Source organism: Monomorium pharaonis, chromosome 5, assembly GCF_013373865.1.
Source record: "Monomorium pharaonis isolate MP-MQ-018 chromosome 5, ASM1337386v2, whole genome shotgun sequence".
Lineage (NCBI taxonomy): Eukaryota > Metazoa > Arthropoda > Insecta > Hymenoptera > Formicidae > Monomorium > Monomorium pharaonis.
In genome coordinates this window covers 17,762,847-17,779,827 of record NC_050471.1, presented here as the reverse complement: position 1 = coordinate 17,779,827, position 16,981 = coordinate 17,762,847, and the positions used below count along the sequence as shown (strand labels likewise).

General features: G+C 34.5%; 1 protein-coding gene across 1 annotated transcript in view; it reads left to right on the top strand.

Moving 5' to 3' along the window:
* The first annotated feature begins 713 nt into the window (after nucleotides 1-713).
* LOC105828650 (potassium/sodium hyperpolarization-activated cyclic nucleotide-gated channel 1-like) overlaps nucleotides 714-16,981 on the top strand; it is a 55,151-nt gene continuing 38,883 nt past the window's right edge. Inside the window, exons 1-7 of the mRNA XM_036287050.1 lie at nucleotides 714-1,109; nucleotides 1,185-1,409; nucleotides 1,757-1,943; nucleotides 2,037-2,177; nucleotides 2,260-2,455; nucleotides 2,713-2,904; nucleotides 16,366-16,464. Of these exons, the coding sequence (XP_036142943.1) occupies nucleotides 859-1,109; nucleotides 1,185-1,409; nucleotides 1,757-1,943; nucleotides 2,037-2,177; nucleotides 2,260-2,455; nucleotides 2,713-2,904; nucleotides 16,366-16,464 (1,291 nt within the window). The 5' untranslated portion in view covers nucleotides 714-858. The remainder of the gene's footprint in view (nucleotides 1,110-1,184; nucleotides 1,410-1,756; nucleotides 1,944-2,036; nucleotides 2,178-2,259; nucleotides 2,456-2,712; nucleotides 2,905-16,365; nucleotides 16,465-16,981) is intronic.

Genomic DNA, 16,981 nt, shown 5'->3' with positions numbered 1-16,981 from the left:
ACAAATATAAGAATTTCGCCGCTTTTATATTGCTGATGCTATGTAGTAAATATTCATTCAATTTCATATAACAGAAAAAGAACTTATCGAAACAAATGTTAAAAAATATTAAAGAGCTAACATTTTTTTTAAGAAATTTTCATGTATGTAAATTCTGATACATTTTAAGGTTTTTTATTATATAATTTCTAAAGAAATATAATTTTTTTTAAAATCTGAAAAATTATATTTTTTTAAATGATTTTAAATTTAAAATATATAAAATAATTTTAAAAAATTTAAAATTATTAGATTATTAAGAAAAATTATTATAAAAAAAGTTTTTATCAGAGTATATTTGTAAAAGATTTTTCTAGTGCAATTTGATATATGTTTATAAAAAAAAATTTAACAAAAATTTTATTCTGCCTTATATCTTTAAAGGTATTATTAAGGTATAAAAATATTAAATAAAAACGTAGATGTTATTTTCTTATTTAATTATTGATATTAATATAACATTTTTATATTTTATATAAATAATAACTTTTAATGGAAGAGTTAATTTTTTTGTTATATACGGTAATAAACAAATTTACCAATACATAATCCAGAGATATATGTGTTAAGCTGAAACTTATTAGGAATTTTTTCTTCCATATTAGTAATATTACACACAGATGTAATGTTTTTTTTAAACATTAAGAATATTTAACTGGATTTAGAAACTAATTACAATAATAATAATAAGTAATAATTAGATAACTATAGCAATCTTTATTCTGAAATCTGAATATGTCGATAAGATCGTCATCTTTTATTTGCAATCATTGACATGTGATTGGCATCAGTATCAAGATTCAAGACTCGAATATCCTGATGAAACGAGCGAATTTACGCACACACATATGCGATTTACCAAGGACTTCTGGCAGCAATCTGCCGAAATTACCTCCAAACGCAAGATTCTATAACCGTTGGAAGCGAAATCTTCAGAAGCTTGTCCTTGTTTCCATTCGATATCCTTTAACGCGTTTAATCTTCCGCAGCCAAGCAGCTATTGCTTTCGAAAAAAAAAAACATTCAAGATCATCTCATCGATGGATGATTCATCCATGTAGTATATTAAGGTATGAGGATTGAGGAAGATAGCTTTGACTCTTAATTCTGTGAGCACAAATGTAACAGAAAAAACATTATTACAGGTTCTACTGGAATGCCATAATGACTGTCATTTATTTATATATTTTTATGACAGTTCCATATATTATATGCTTCTATAGAATTGGAAAAAGCAGCGGTCCTGAATATTGGGATATTGTATATCCAATTTACGTTGTTTGTATTATTGACATGTTCCTAAATTTTATTACCGGATTTGTATCTACGGATGGACGTGAAATTTTTCTTGATATCACTCTAGTAGCACGGTAGTTGTGCCACGATAACGTACAAAGAAGGAAAGAGAGGGAGAGAGAGAGAGAGAGAGAGAGAGAGAGAGAGAGAGAGAGAGAGAGAGAGATTAAATTCATCAACTTTTATTTTTACTGAAAATTTTGCTCATAATTTTACAAATTTTTATACATTTTACATTTTATATTTTCAAATTTGTGTAAAATTAAAAAAAATATATAAGAAATGATCTAATAGAGTAATAAAATTTATATAAAATGTTTTTAAAATTATCTAAGAAGAGAAAAATTTTCACCATATGGACTATTATCTATGTTTTCTTTCTTCTAAATATACAAAGTGAGAACTGTGTACATTTAAACAGACGTTATGTGAAAGGATATTTCTTCGTTGATCTTATCAGTTCAATACCTTATACGTGGATTTATCCAACAAGTATCTTACCACCTGGTCCAAGTTCGAATTCTGCGTTACTTGTCTTTGAATTTTTGCCTGTTTTAAAATTGATTCGTATACCTACAGTACAGCAAAATGTTCAACAGATCAATACAGTAATTAACACACATTATCACATATATATTACATAAATATTAAGTAATAGCTTAAATTTTATAAATAAATATATTTGAATTATTTTTAAATAGAGTTTTGGGATTTCTCAAGTTCAACATCTAATAATATGGCTCATTATTTTGACATTATTAATTTTTCATTGGAGTAGTTGTGTAAGTTACGTCTTTCCCTACATTGTCATGCATATACAAAGGAAAACGATAAAAGTATATGTACAAGTTACTTTATATTAAAATATTGCACAATAAAGATGCACTATTTTCGTATCGTATTTATATAAAAGAATAATTTCAGAACTCAGATGTATATTGCATTTTAACAAAACTTCATGATAAATCTGACTGGAAGGTATATTTAATATTTTTGCATATTGGTGTAAGTAATTTGATTGGCTCCAATTTTGTGGAATTCAAAAACTTTGGTATTTTGGATACAATAATAAGATACATACTCCTCTTTTTGGGAAAAAGCTACATGATTTATCTTATTGGTATTAAATTATTTAGTTTTTCATTATATTAAATTCCTAATATTGTATTTTTACAGCAAAATTTTTTGTTTGTATTAAAATAATGTTAATTCTTTTAAAACATGTTTTGTGTGTGTGTGTGTGTGTGTGTGTGTGTGTGTGTGTGTGTGTGTGTGTGTGCGCGCGCGCGCGCGCGCGCGCGCGCGTGTGTAAATATAATTAAAAGTAAAAATGATGTAAAAAATGGCTTAGCAATAAAGAAGCTCTTGTGATTACAGTCACTTTTCTGAGACTCCTGGAATCATCAGCAAAGCCAAAACTCAAATGCCAACGAATTATGTATGAAGTAAAAGAATATATTCATCAAAAGAAACTTCCGCTATATTTGCAGAACAAGTTGATTTTTTATTACGAGTATCGTTACCAAGATAGTTTTTTTAAGGAGAGTATTATATCTGACACACTTTCAGGTTAGTTAAAAATAAAAAGAATTGAATAAAAGAACTAAATTATTAATTAAACAATTAACGCCCAAGCGGACGCATTTTTAACAAAATTTTCAGCGACTTTATTTGCAACGTTAAAGGTTTATAAAACATTTAGAAAGCATTATTTCTTACGTAAAATTTTACGCTCTTTCAGAATTTATCGTCAAAATTTGTGTAAAATAAAGTTCAAAAAAGTTATGGCGACTTTTAAATAAAAAAAAATCGCAAAAACTGTTCTTTCAATATTCTTTTTTACATCAAAATAGTGTAAAACTCTAACTTTTTTCGCAACTATCGGTGCACGAAATAGTTGTACTTTAAGGATATATTTTTTAGTCAAAATTGTCATTTTCATTTAAAAATTTGGGCTAAATCGTAAAAATTTATGAAATATCGTACTTTTTTTACAATAATTAATAAATTTTGAATAAATAACAGCTTATTATCATTAAAAATAACGGGATTGATATTCGCAGTTCATTTTCAATCAAACACACAATTTTTAACATGGTGATTTTAATATGGCGACCAAAAAATTGCAAAAATCGTCGATTTTTCTACATTTTTTCTAAATTTCTCCATAAATCCTTTGTCGAAAACTGTTTTATGCACAAACCATTATCAATTTATGAATTTATTTATTAGTATATATATATGTATATATCAATGGACATAAATTTATAAAGTTATAAGTAAATTTAAAATAGTAAAATGGTTGATCATTAATCCCAAGCATATATTTTTTTCTTACATGCGTTTTTCATGCACCGAAAAAAATTGTATTCTAAGAACCAAGAGGATATTCTAAAAATAAAAGGAAAAGTCTAAATTTGAGAATAGCTACTTAATTTTATGATTTTAACTTTAACTTTAGAATTTTTCTTTTATTTTTAGAGTATCTCCTTGGTTCCTAGAAGACAATTTTTTTTAGTGTGGAATTTCGTATACATGGATTTTTGAAGTCGCTGAATCCAAATCTAAAGTCAGAATTTAAACATTTTCAAAATTTAAGATGGCAGATATGGTGGACGAAATTAATTAATAATGAGCCAATTTATTTCAATTTAAGTATCTGGGGATTTTTAGGATTTTTATCGTTAATTATAAATCTGAAACCTAAATAAAAAAATTTTTAATGGCGGATCCAATTTTTGGTGGATCAAGTTTTTGAAAAGTGAGCTAATTCATTTCAATTCAAGTATCTGCGAGTTTTGAGGTCGCCGATTATAAATCTGAACTCGAAATAAAAAAATTTAGAATAATGGATCCAATAGGACGACCAAAGTTTTTGAAAAGGAGAACTAATTTGAATTTTGAAGATTTTAATAATGGCTAATTATGAATCCAAAGTAAAAAATTGTAGGTCAAACAAATCGATACTGTAATATTGCAAAGTTATTGCTTTACAATGTTATTTGTATGAAAAAAAGAAAAATAATTTTTTTCTGAATGATACACAAAAAAGTTCGCACATTTTACCAATCTACATTGAAAAAAACCAAAATACCCAAATATCTCGAAAATTCAAAAACATCTTTAATTGTAAATAAATTTGACCACTTTTTAGAAAATTTTCTCGCCATATTGGGTCTGCCATTTTTAATTTCCTAATTTTGATTTTAAATTTGTAATTAGCGATCTCAAAACTTTACAGATATCCATTGATATATACTAATAAATAAATTCATAAACTGATAATAGATCGTGCATAAAACAGTTTTTGAGAAAGGATTCGTAGAGAAGTTTAGAAAAATCGATGATTTTTGCACCTTTTTGGTCGCCATATTGAATCCACCACATAAAAAATTATATATTTAATTGAAAATGAACTGCAAATATTAATCTCATTATTTTCAATGATAAGAAGCTGTTAGTTATCCGAAATATATAAATTATAGTGGAAAAAATACAATTCGTAAATTTTTTTGAATTAGCCACCATTTTTCAAAAAAAATAATTTTGATAGATTTAAAAAATATATATCTTTAACCTTTGGAAGGCCGGAAAACCGATATATCGGCTTGAACTATATATCATTTTCTCATAGATGTAAGACGTATACAAACACTCTAACATACATAGACACATTTATACACACAGACACACTCTTATACACACAAATGTACAGATATATCCAACATACACACACACACACACACACACACACACACACACACACACACACACGCACGCACGCACACATACACATGCGTAGGCAGAAATTATATAAGAGTTTATACAGATCGATTATGCTTCGAACTGGATTGACATTTTTTACAATTCATTATAGTTCCATTTTTATGCAATAGACGTAAAAATTTTGTTTTACTCGCAAGATATTTGTGACCTCAGCTATTTATATAGGAAATGCAATGGAGTTTCTCTTACGGAAAAAACACTAAAAATAACACTAAAAAAAATACTCAAGTTGAGTATAATTTGGGACAAGGGGTAAACACTCAATTCAGTGTAAACACTCAACTTGAGTGTTCGCTCTTTAATTTACTTTTAATTAGAGTGTTATTACTTTCAACTTGAATGTTCGCCATCTAATTGAGTGTTAATTTCAATGTTAATCCTAAATTTAAGAATAACACTGAAATTAACACTCAATTAGATGGCAAACATCCAAGTTGAAAGTAATACTCAAATTAATACTCAAAGCCAGCTGAACACTCTATAGTTGAATGTTTCGGTTAAACTTGCTTTTCTTGCTTTTGTTTTTATTTAACATTTTCTAATCCAATGTTTGAGAGTGCACACTCAATATTAAGTGTATACCTTCAACCGATAGATGTTGAGTGTACATCCACAACGTTTCAATGTTCACACTTTATGTTGGAAGTATACACTCATTTATTGAATGTCATATCCAAATGTTGAGAGTATGCTTTCAAATATTCAGTATTTAAATCCAAACTTTGGTATGAACACTCAATCATTGGGTGTATAACACTCAATGTTCGAGTATAAACATTCAATCTTTAGTTTAAATACTTAAGATTTGAACGTATACACCTAAATTTAGGAGTAAACTCCCAAAATCGAGTATTAACACTCAATTTTGAGTGTAAACTCTCAAAATTAGAGTGTTTTTTCCGTAAGGGTTAGCGGAGACTTCTTCGGGGTTCCAGCTCTGTAGTTGCGATCAAGATCTGTAGATGAACGACGGGAGGGGGAGGAAGGTCGCATGAGCGCCATTTTGGAGTCATAAAGTGTATGTGTAGTGTTTGTTGTACAAGAAGAGTGAGTAGTAGTAAGGGGAAGGTGAAATTGATACATCGTATTGGCCCCGGCCATTTTGTGGCCAAAATGTATAACAATGGATGGGAAGACCTTGGTTGCGATGCATGGCTTTTATATAATTCTAATTAAAACCAAAAAATAAAAAACTATAAAAACAACAAAAAATAAAAAAAGGAGTTACATAAACTTATTATGTCCACGTCGTTAGCTCTGGGTAAATTTATTTGTAATATTTGTAATTTATTTGTATTAAAATACTTATTTAACAGTTCAATATTATATCTGTTATTTCTTGTTAATATGCTTCCTGAAAGTTGTTTTTTACAGGCGCGCAGCAGCGTCACATCGGCGCACAGCAGCCAATAATTTAATACAAAAGGGTGATATTTATAGATTGATCTTGTATTTAAGATTTTCTTAAATTTATAATTAAATAACCTTTGTAGTTAACAAAATTATATCTAAAAACAAACTTAAGACAATCTTAAAGCCATATCAGACTAAAGATTGAGATTGAGACTGAATTGGAATTTGACCATTTAAAGCAAAGTTAACGAATTGGTTTTGTTCCTAATTGGTTACGTTTCAATATAAATCTCTAGTCTGATACAAACTTAATAAAAATTCAAACTATGAATGCCAGTCAAAGAATAAACATCTATTTTTATAGATTGGCGCATATTTCTTTATATCATTATTTTTGTAGAGAAAAAACTTAACACTTTTATTTTGTAGTGTTTATTCTTAATTAGCGTAAAATATTTACATATCATTATTTTTATAGAAAAATTAATTTATGTGTGAATACAATAATTTTGTATTTTTAAATAATTGTCACTTTAATCATCAGAGTTATACTATTTCAGGAATGTATATTACTTAGCATTTGATCAAAAGTTTCTTTATATTCAAGTTTTGGATTTCTAATTTTTTTCGTTATAAAAAAATATCACTTAGATTGAATTTATCAAAAATATTTTTGGATTTTATGATTTTTTTCTTTAAAGGAAAATCACATACTTGGAGCAATTTTTTTACTTATTTAAAAAAGGTAATTTAGTTTGAATATCATGCATTTTGTAGTATTACAGATTATATACCAGTTAGGTTGAATTTGATATGATCAAAAGTATTATCTTGAATTCTGTAATTTTTTTTCTTAAAGAAAAACCACACTTGGCGCGTTTTTTTACCTTTGTTAAAAAGGTAAATTTGTTTTTAATTTTACATTGGTGTTGATGATTAAATAGATGAGGTGTAATGTAGAGTTGTGCATTGGTTAAATGTTGATAATATTGTAAGGATAAAGACCATCCCATACAACACAAAGCTCCGATTAAGCTCCCAGGGAGTTCATTTTGCTGAGCTCCCGAGGAGCTTACAAAATTCGACAAAACAAGCTCCCAGGGAGTTCATTTTGCTGAGCTTCCGAGAAACTTACAAAATTCGACAAAACAAGCTTCCAGAAAGTTCGTTTTATTGAGCTCCCGAGGAGCTTACAAAATTCGACAAAACAAGCTCCCCGGGCGTTCATTTTGCTGAGCTCCCGAGAAGTTCATAAAATTCGTCAAAACAAGCTCCCAGGGAGTTCATTTTGCTGAGCTCCCGGGGAGCTTACAAAATTCGACAAAACAAGCTCCCAAGGAGTTCATTTCGCTGAACTCCCGAGAAATTTACAAAATTCGACAAAACAAGCTCCCAGGGAGTTCATTTTGCTGAGCTCCCGGGGAGCTTACAAAATTCGACAAAACAAGCTCCCAAGGAGTTCATTTTGCTGAATGCCCGAGAAGTTTACAAAATTCGACAAAACAAGCTCCCAGGGAGTTCGTTTTGCTGAGTTTTCAAGAAGTTTACAAAATTTAACAAAACAAACTCCCAGAGATTGAACATATCGGGTAAATTAATGTACTGCATGTATAGTCATATAGCCGCGAGTAGTTCGCAAGATCGCCACTATGCGAAGGCACGGCGCTCCTCCTTCTCGTGAGAAAATTTACTCCAAAAGGCTTATAAAAAAAAACTCACGAAAGAAAGATCACTCACGGCTTACCTAGCAGTTAGTACTTCACTAGCAGCAAAGTGTAGTATATATTGTTTATGTTACACAAAGAGAGTTTGTGGGCCTTCGCAACTCAGAGAGAGCTTCCGAAAATTGAGAAAATATAAAAATAAAATTTTTTCCGGCAGCTCCTATGTCCGCTTTTGAGAACTCCCTGAGAGCTTTATTTAAGCTCGCAGGGAGTTCAGAAATCATGTTTTAAGAACTCCCTGCGAGCTTCAAAATAATTCCCGTGAAGCTTCTATATAAGCTCCCTGATAGCTTCATCTAAGCTCTCAGGGAGCTCCCAAAAGCGGACATAAGAGCTCCCGGGAAGCTTATATAGAAATTTCCCGAGAATTATTTTGAAGCTCGCAGGGAACTCTCAAAACAATTTCTGAACTCCTTGCAAGCTTAGATGAAGCTCTCAGGAAGCTTGTATAAAAGCTGCCCGGGAATTACTTTGAAGCTCAGGGAGCTCTTAAAACATGATTTATAAACTCCCTGCGAGCTCAAATGAAGCTCTCAAGCAGCTCTCAAAAGCGGACATAGCAGCTCCCAGGGAGCTCCGTGCGAATTTTTTGGAAGCTTAAATGAAGCTTATGAAAAATTTTGTGAGCTCCTCGGGAGCTCCCCGTGCTGTATGGGATCTTTTGTCACCAAGATACTAGTAATTATATATGTCACTAATAAACCAAAGAATAAAAATTAGTGTTATTAAAAACATTTATTTAAAGTTTTATTCAAGCTAATTAATAGTTAATATTGATTAACAATTACAGCAACATTTAACAGACTACAATTCTATATCACACAACAGCTTATCTATCTAATCGACACCAGTGTAAAATCTGAGTTATGTTACTCTCTGATGAATTAATTTTATATTGATGTTGATGATTAAATAGATAAAGTGTGATGTAGAGTTGTGCATTGTTTAAATATTGATAACGTTATAAGGATAAAAACGATCTTTTGTCACCAAGGTTCTGGTAATTATATACGTTACTACTAAAATAAAAAATACAAATTAATATTATTAAAAACATTTAAAGTTGTATTCAAGCTAATTAATAGTTGTTAATATTGATTGTCAATTACAGCAACATTTAACTGATCCACAATTCTATATTGCACAATATCTCATCTATCTTATCGACACCAGTGTAAAATATGAGTTATGTTTCTCTCTGATTATTTACTTTAAAATTGATGTTGATCATCAAATAGATGAGGTGTGACGTAGAGTTGTGCATCGGTTAAATATTGATAACGTTATAAGGACAGTATCAAAATATTTTAAGAATTTTCCTGAAATATCTTCAAGACGATAAACAGTCGTATTAATTTTTTTTTAATTTGGCTTTTTTATATTTATTCTAATCTTAAGTTCTCATATTTAAAATAGGCAAAAATTTATCTTAAAATATGTTGTATCTTATTAGTTACAAAATATTTCAAAATAAACTTAAAACGAATGTTCCAGAACTATTCTTTTGTAGACAATACGTAATATTAAATATTTTATTATTCGACAGGAGTAAAAGGATTGTTACGTCCGGCGGGGTTTAGGAAAGCACGGAGCGGGAAAGAAAAAAAATTAAAAAGAAATATAATTTTAATTGTGTATTTTTGGTGATATCAGCTCCATCGTCACGAGAATACAAGTGTCAGGTCTCACGGCCCTCACCGCGATGATTATGGGACCTCGAGGACCTGATTGGGGAAGGGCGCAACAAGCGGGAGACGCGGTCGTCGAACTACTCTCCGACGCTGGTGGACCCGTGGTGACGATGATCTCCTGAGGGGGCGGGGACGGCAAGGCTAGCGGGTTAGCGACAAAGAGCTCCTGAGGCATCGTGAGCGGCTCTGGCGGTGGCCTTAGTAAGGTTGGAGAGGGCGGAGGCAGAAATACGCGGGGGGTCAAATACCCCCGCAGATTCAAATTCGGCTTGGAGCCACTTTAGTTGAATGCCCGCCTTGACCTGCCCATCCTGAGCAAAAGAATGCCATTTCTATAATTGGTATTGAGTCGACGCGTGGCTCGATACGATTTAGGGAAGATGGTTCGGAAGGTTGCCTTTATTAATAAGAGTAATTCGGCCGCTGTAATCGCTTTATAATTACTAACGAGAGTGTGAGAGAGAGAGATAGAGACCACGTCCAGTCCCTCTGAGGGAACGCTAGGAAGCGCTCGTGCAGGGGTGATCGGAGTAACCGCGCCTGGGGGAGGGAACGCGAGCGTCGCGCGTTCCCCGAAACGCAAGAAATCTCTTCTCTCCTCCGGTGACGTAATCGCAAAAAAAAAAAAGGAAAGGTTATCTCAATACAGAGACACGCTCAGATGAAAAGGGAAGTGAGAGAGAGAGAGAGAGAGAGACAGACAGACAGACAGACAAAGCTTTTATTTTCGTTCTAGGGCAAGCCCTCTAAGAACGATTAGATTAGCATACAAAGGTAACAATAGCCGATATAGGAGTACAGTATCTTAGTGCTAGAGGTGAGTAATTCGAGAGGCTTACAGATACTTAGAACTAAACGAGATGAGGAGAAAAAAAGAAAAAAAAATACGAATAAGAATACAAATAAAGATAACTTAAGAATAAAAATAATATAAAAAATATGAAAAATAACAATGAGTAGTTAAAAGAGGACAGAGAAAAAGAAATTATGGTAATACTAAATAAAATAGATACAAGAAAAACGAGTGGGCTAACAATACGATAGAATACGAGTAACGAAATGCGGTGCTGAGGCACGTGCTATAGGCCGAGGAGGGAGCGCAAATCTAGGGCACAGCTGACAGTCGATCCCGAATCAGATGACGGAAAAACTCACGACGGAAGGAGGAAAGAAAATTAGAGGTGCGGATGGCCACCGGAAGGGAGTTCCAGAGAGAAGAAACGTAATAGCAGAAGGACTGTTACTAACGAGAATGTGAGAGATAGAGACCACGTCCAGTCCCTCTGAGGGAGCGCTAGGAAGCGCTCGCGTAATGGTGACCAGCGTGACTGCGCTGTCGAGGAGGGAACGCGGGCGTCGCGAGTTCCTCGATGCGCACGAGAGCTCTCCTCTCCTCCGTATGAATCTCAGAAGGATGAGGAAAGAAAAGAAAAAAAAAGATGTTCCACTCAGAAGTGAGAACGAGATACTCACTTTTTATATATATATAAAAAACAATCACTCCAGAACTAGCACCCTTACAAAAAGTATCACGCTCGCTCGCAACTAAATTTAATATAACAGAAAGAAAATGCAAAGTGATTAGGTGCGGGAATTGCCACCTCGATTCACACAAATAATCTATTTTAGGTTCAAAAGGAACTAAGTTTGAAAACGTGAATTTAATATCACTCCGAAATAATCTAAGTTCAAAGCGTGAATTTATTTTCTCTCGAAAATAGACTAAGTTCAAAATGCGAAATTATCTCAGCAACTCACGACGTACTCTCACGGAATCGAGGAAGCAGAATCCGGATTTCGCCCGAAAATCCCGCCTTATATATGTAAAAGTGAAGATGATCGGGGGTAAAGGGCTATGAACCGCAGGTCATAAATCTTCAAACAGCTGTCATCTAATTTGTTAATTAAATTTTTTCTGACCCCGGTATTGCGCTCGCTAGGTAGGTTTTTATCAGTTTATTCGAATTTTCAACTCTCGCGCGGCGAGTCTGCCGCCGGAATCTTTTAATCGCGCGCATTCCTAATTGCCTTTTTTCCACACGGATTTCGGGATATGTATTCCCGCTGTCACGATGGCGGAACGTGCGTAGCCGTGTGATCTCGATTGATTAGTGCGTTTTTGTGCACTAGGAAGGGCAAAGCGCCCTTTTTATCTTTCGCGCGGCTGGGCGGCACGAGCGCACATGGTACATCGGCAGCTTTACGTTTGCACTTGCAATTGGCTGATCGCCAATTGCAAGTGCAAAGCACTCGCAATTAATCAGTCAATTAGCGCCCTTATTTCAGCTCGGTTTAGGGTGGGTTACCGTTCGGAAGTTTACTTTCTAAGGGAGGATTTCCTCCCTCACGTGATTCCATGATTCGATAATGAGTTTTCTAATTATTAGCAAATTAACAAGTTTTTAGCCACGCTTACGCGACGCGATCACGGGCTATTGCTTTGCCTCGTGATCGCCACGCACAGCGAGGCGCGAGCGCACCGCTGCTGCGCTCGCTGTAACGGGCGGCGAAAATTTCGCCAGGACGTAACAGGATAAACAATACAATATATCAAATAATGTCCTTCAAAATATTATGAGTACTTGATAAGATACTTTAAAATTGATTTAAAACTGGAAATCGGAATACAAAAGTATCTGTTGGGCAGGATACGGAAAGGACGGTGGAAATAATCGCAGTGATGATCACGTTTTAAAATAATATCACGACGACTTTATTGCAACACGACCTGCTCGTTACATTAGAAGACGTGTGTGTGTGTGTTATGCGCGAGAGCGATCGACTTAGAGTCAAGTAGAGTGCACGGAAGGATTGAAAGTGCAGTGTATCGATATTCGCGATTGTCCGCCACACGAAGGATGTTACGTATCTCACGTGCCGCGCAAGTGCTTGAATACTCAACAGTATCTGATTATTATATTTCAAATCTATTTTACTGTATGGATAATATTTACAAACTTTTACAACAAACAAAGAAAACGTTTCAACGCAGGAAAAATCACAGAAATATCTTAAAGATATCTATATATCAGAATATCTGTTGCGTAACAATAGTTACTATCAAGATATTTTAAGTTCAATGTTTCTGAAATATCCACAAGATGATAAAAAGTCATATTAATTTTATCTCAGATATGATATTTAATTTTTAGGTTTATTCTAACTAAATGTTTAATTCTCATATTTAAAATGGGAGCATCCCAGATGCGCACAGTAATAAACGGACACAGCAGGCTGAGTGAAACGGACACAGTAACAAATGGACACAGACCAAACGGACACAGTAACAAACGGACACAGTGCGAAACGGACACAGTAATAAACGGACACAGTAATAAACGGACACAGTGACAAACGGACACAGTAATAAACGGACACAGTAATAAACGGACACAGACCAAATGCGCACACTGCACATGCGCACGGACCAAATGCCATCCATGTACATTGCAAACAGAGTAAAGTCCACATAGGTTAGCGACTTGGACGGGGTGGGTGCGGAAGGGGGGCCGAAGGCCCCCCTTACATTCCCCCGTGTGTGTGTGTGTGTGTGTGTGTGTGTGTGTGTGTGTGTGCGCGCGCGCGCGCGCGCGCGTGCAAAGCATTCACCGCATCACATGAGTTTGCAACTTTCTGTGTGTGCATTTGGTCCGTGCGCATGTGCAGTGTGCGCATTTAGTCTGTGTCCGTTTATTACTGTGTCCGTTTATTACTGTGTCCGTTTGTTACTGTGTCCGTTTGTTACTGTGTCCGTTTATTACTGTGTCCGTTTGTTACTGTGTCCGTTTGTTACTGTGTCCGTTTATTACTGTGTCCGTTTGGTCTGTGTCCGTTTATTACTGTGCGCATCTGGAACTCACTCTTTAAAATAAACTAAAGCTTTTTTTAAGATGTGTTATAATTACTACTCTGTAAAGTATAACATCTACCTCATCAACACCACTGTAAAATCTGAGCTATGTTACTACTGTTTAATTAATTTTACATTGATGTTGATTATTAAAAGAGATAATGTTGAACTGGGTGTGCATCAGTTAAACACTAATAATGTTGTAAAAATAAGGACCGTTCTTTATCACCAAGATACCAACAATTTTATACGTTACTATTAAAGCAAAGAATAAAAAGTAGAATTATTAAAAATATTTATTTAAAGTTTTATTAAAACTAATTAATAGTTGTTAATATTAACTGACAATTACAGCAACATTTAACTGATGAACAATTCTATATCACACATCTCATATATCATCGACACCAGTGTAAAGTTGAATCACAGAGTAACATAGCTCAATTAATTGTTTAATACATTTATAATATGACAATCTGAGAACATTCAATAAAAAATTTGTATGAATAATCATAACTTGGTACGAGTCATCACCTTGTCTTTTCATCTCATGATTTTGTAAGACTTCTTTTTCTTTGCTGCATTACCACACTTACATTAATAAACATAATTTAAAACAATCAGTACCAGAGCTATCGTATACAAGTTTTTTACATTACGCAAAGCATATAAAATTGTGTAAAAGCTTGAGTACCTCATATATGACTGTATTTTCCACTCTTTCCCGTCCCGGCTCTTTCTACTGTCCGCTTTTTTCGTTCTCTCTCTCTACCTTTCTCCCTCGAGATATTACCATTGACACGATTACCAATAATAATAAAGCACAATTCACAAAATTGTCTTGTAACCTCACGTTGTGCGTCATTTACAGCAAATTAATCATAATCTTACGCTGCGCGTCACTTACAGCAAACCACTCATCATATCTCTCGACATTTATCACAACTTATTGTTAGTTAAAATTAAAATTATTGTTAAAAGATACATCAAACGGTATAACAATGCACTACTTCACAATGCTTCACAGAATTGTCATTCATAATATAACCTCAATGTAACTTTACATTGCACATCACACGCAAGCTGACGCGTGGCGCGAGCAAGCCACTGGCGACCCACGTGACTTACACACGGTGCTATAGTAACGATGCGAACGCCACATAGTAGCAGATACGCGAGATGGAATTTCGTCCCTCATGCCGACATCCATAGAGGAGCGTCCCAGATGAGCAGTAATAAACGAACACAACAGGCTGAGTGAAACGGACACAGACCAAATGCGCACAGACCAAATGCGCACAGACCAAATACACACGGACCAAATGCACACGGATCAAATGCGCACGGACCAAATGCGCACAGATCAAACGGACACAATAACCAAAAAACTTACTACATGGGTTGCGACTTTTCGGGCACCTCTACCGACGGAATGGATGCGGGAGAAGGGGCGAAGCCCCCCTTGCACCCCCCGTGTGTGTGCGTGCGTGCGTGCGTGCGTGCGTGCGTGCGTGCGTGTGTGTGTGTGTGTGCGCGTGCGTGAGTGTGTGTGTGTGTGTGCGCCCGCGTGTGTGCAAAGCATTCTGTGCACCACATAAGTTTGCGACTGTGCGCATTTGGTCCGTGTGCATTTGCTCCGTGCGCATTTGGTCTGTGCGCATTTGGTCTGTGCGCATTTGGTCTCTGCACATTTGGTCTGTGTCCGTTTCACTCAGCCTGCTATGTCCGAGTGAGTCCCAGATGCGCACAGTAATAAACGGACACAGTAACAAACGGACACAGTGCGAAACGGACACAGTAACAAACGGACACAGACCAAATGCGCACAGAGCGAAACGGACACAGTGCGAAACGGACACAGACCAAATGCGCACAGAGCGAAACGGACACAGTGCAAAACGGACACAGACCAAATGCGCACACTGCACATGCGCACAGACCAAATGCATACACTGAAAGTCGCAAACCCATGTAATGCAGTGAATGCTTTGCACGCACACACACACACATACACACACGGGGGGGTGCAAGGGGGGCCTTCGGCCCCCCTCCCGCACCCACTCCGTCCAAGTCGCTAACCTATGTGGACTTTACTCTGCTTGCAATGTACATGGATTGCATTTGGCCCGTGCGCACGTGCAGTGTGCGCATGTGCAGTGTGCGCATTTGGTCCGTGTGCATTTGGTCCGTGCGCATTTGGTCTGTGTCCGTAAACAGCTTAGTTTTTGCTGGCAAGGCTTGTCGCAAATAGTATGACGCACATTTTATGCAAATAACAGGATAAAATTTTCTGTTTGCGAAGAGTTGGAAGTTGCGAAGAGTTGGAGTTTTATATTATTTCGATGCAAAAAAACTATTTTTAAAAAAGTTTTTGCAATTTTTAAGTCGCCATAACTTTTTTAAACTTTATTTTACATAAATTCTGACGATGATTTCTGAAAGAGCGTAAAATTTTACGTAAGAAATGATACTTTTAAAATTTTTTGTAGACCTTTATCATTGCAAATAAAGTCGCTGAAAATTATATTAAAAATGCATCTGTTAATTGATTAACTGAAATGTTAGAAAGATAAATAGACAATATATATTTTTTTTAGCTAATGTAAATTTTTTAATGTTCTCTTAGATCATTTGAACCAAGAAATTTTATTCCATAGCAGTCAAAGATTGTTAGATACTGTGATTCTTCATAATTTGCCTCGCAATATCCTCAGTGATTTAATAAGTAATTATTTTTCTTTTTATATTGACAACACAACAAATTGTTGCTGCTACTATCATTACTACTTTTTCACTAATATTGCTATTAATATTATTAATAATAATATTTATAGCTATTGAATTGATGTCACATAAATGTTAAAATAAATGTTGATTTCTTACAAAAAATGTTTACAATTTAGATAAGATAAATAACTTTGAAGAAATTTTTATTGGTTTTTTTATAATTTTTGCCATAAAAATCAAATTTGCGCCAATTTTCATTATTATATTCATAATTAGCGCATCAAAATCATAAAGGGATAAAGTAACAGGAGCGAGTGTAACAGGGTGAGGGGTATTGGCAGCTGACGAAAGGAGGGAGTAGGCCCGAGACCCAACAATCGGGTCCAAAAGTTTGAGTGTAGGATATATGTATATTGGATATTGTGTTTGACGTAATAGGGTATCAAAATAGGGCAACCTCTTGGTAAAATTACATTCAAAATCAGGTTTTTTACCTCACCTCTCACCCTAACACT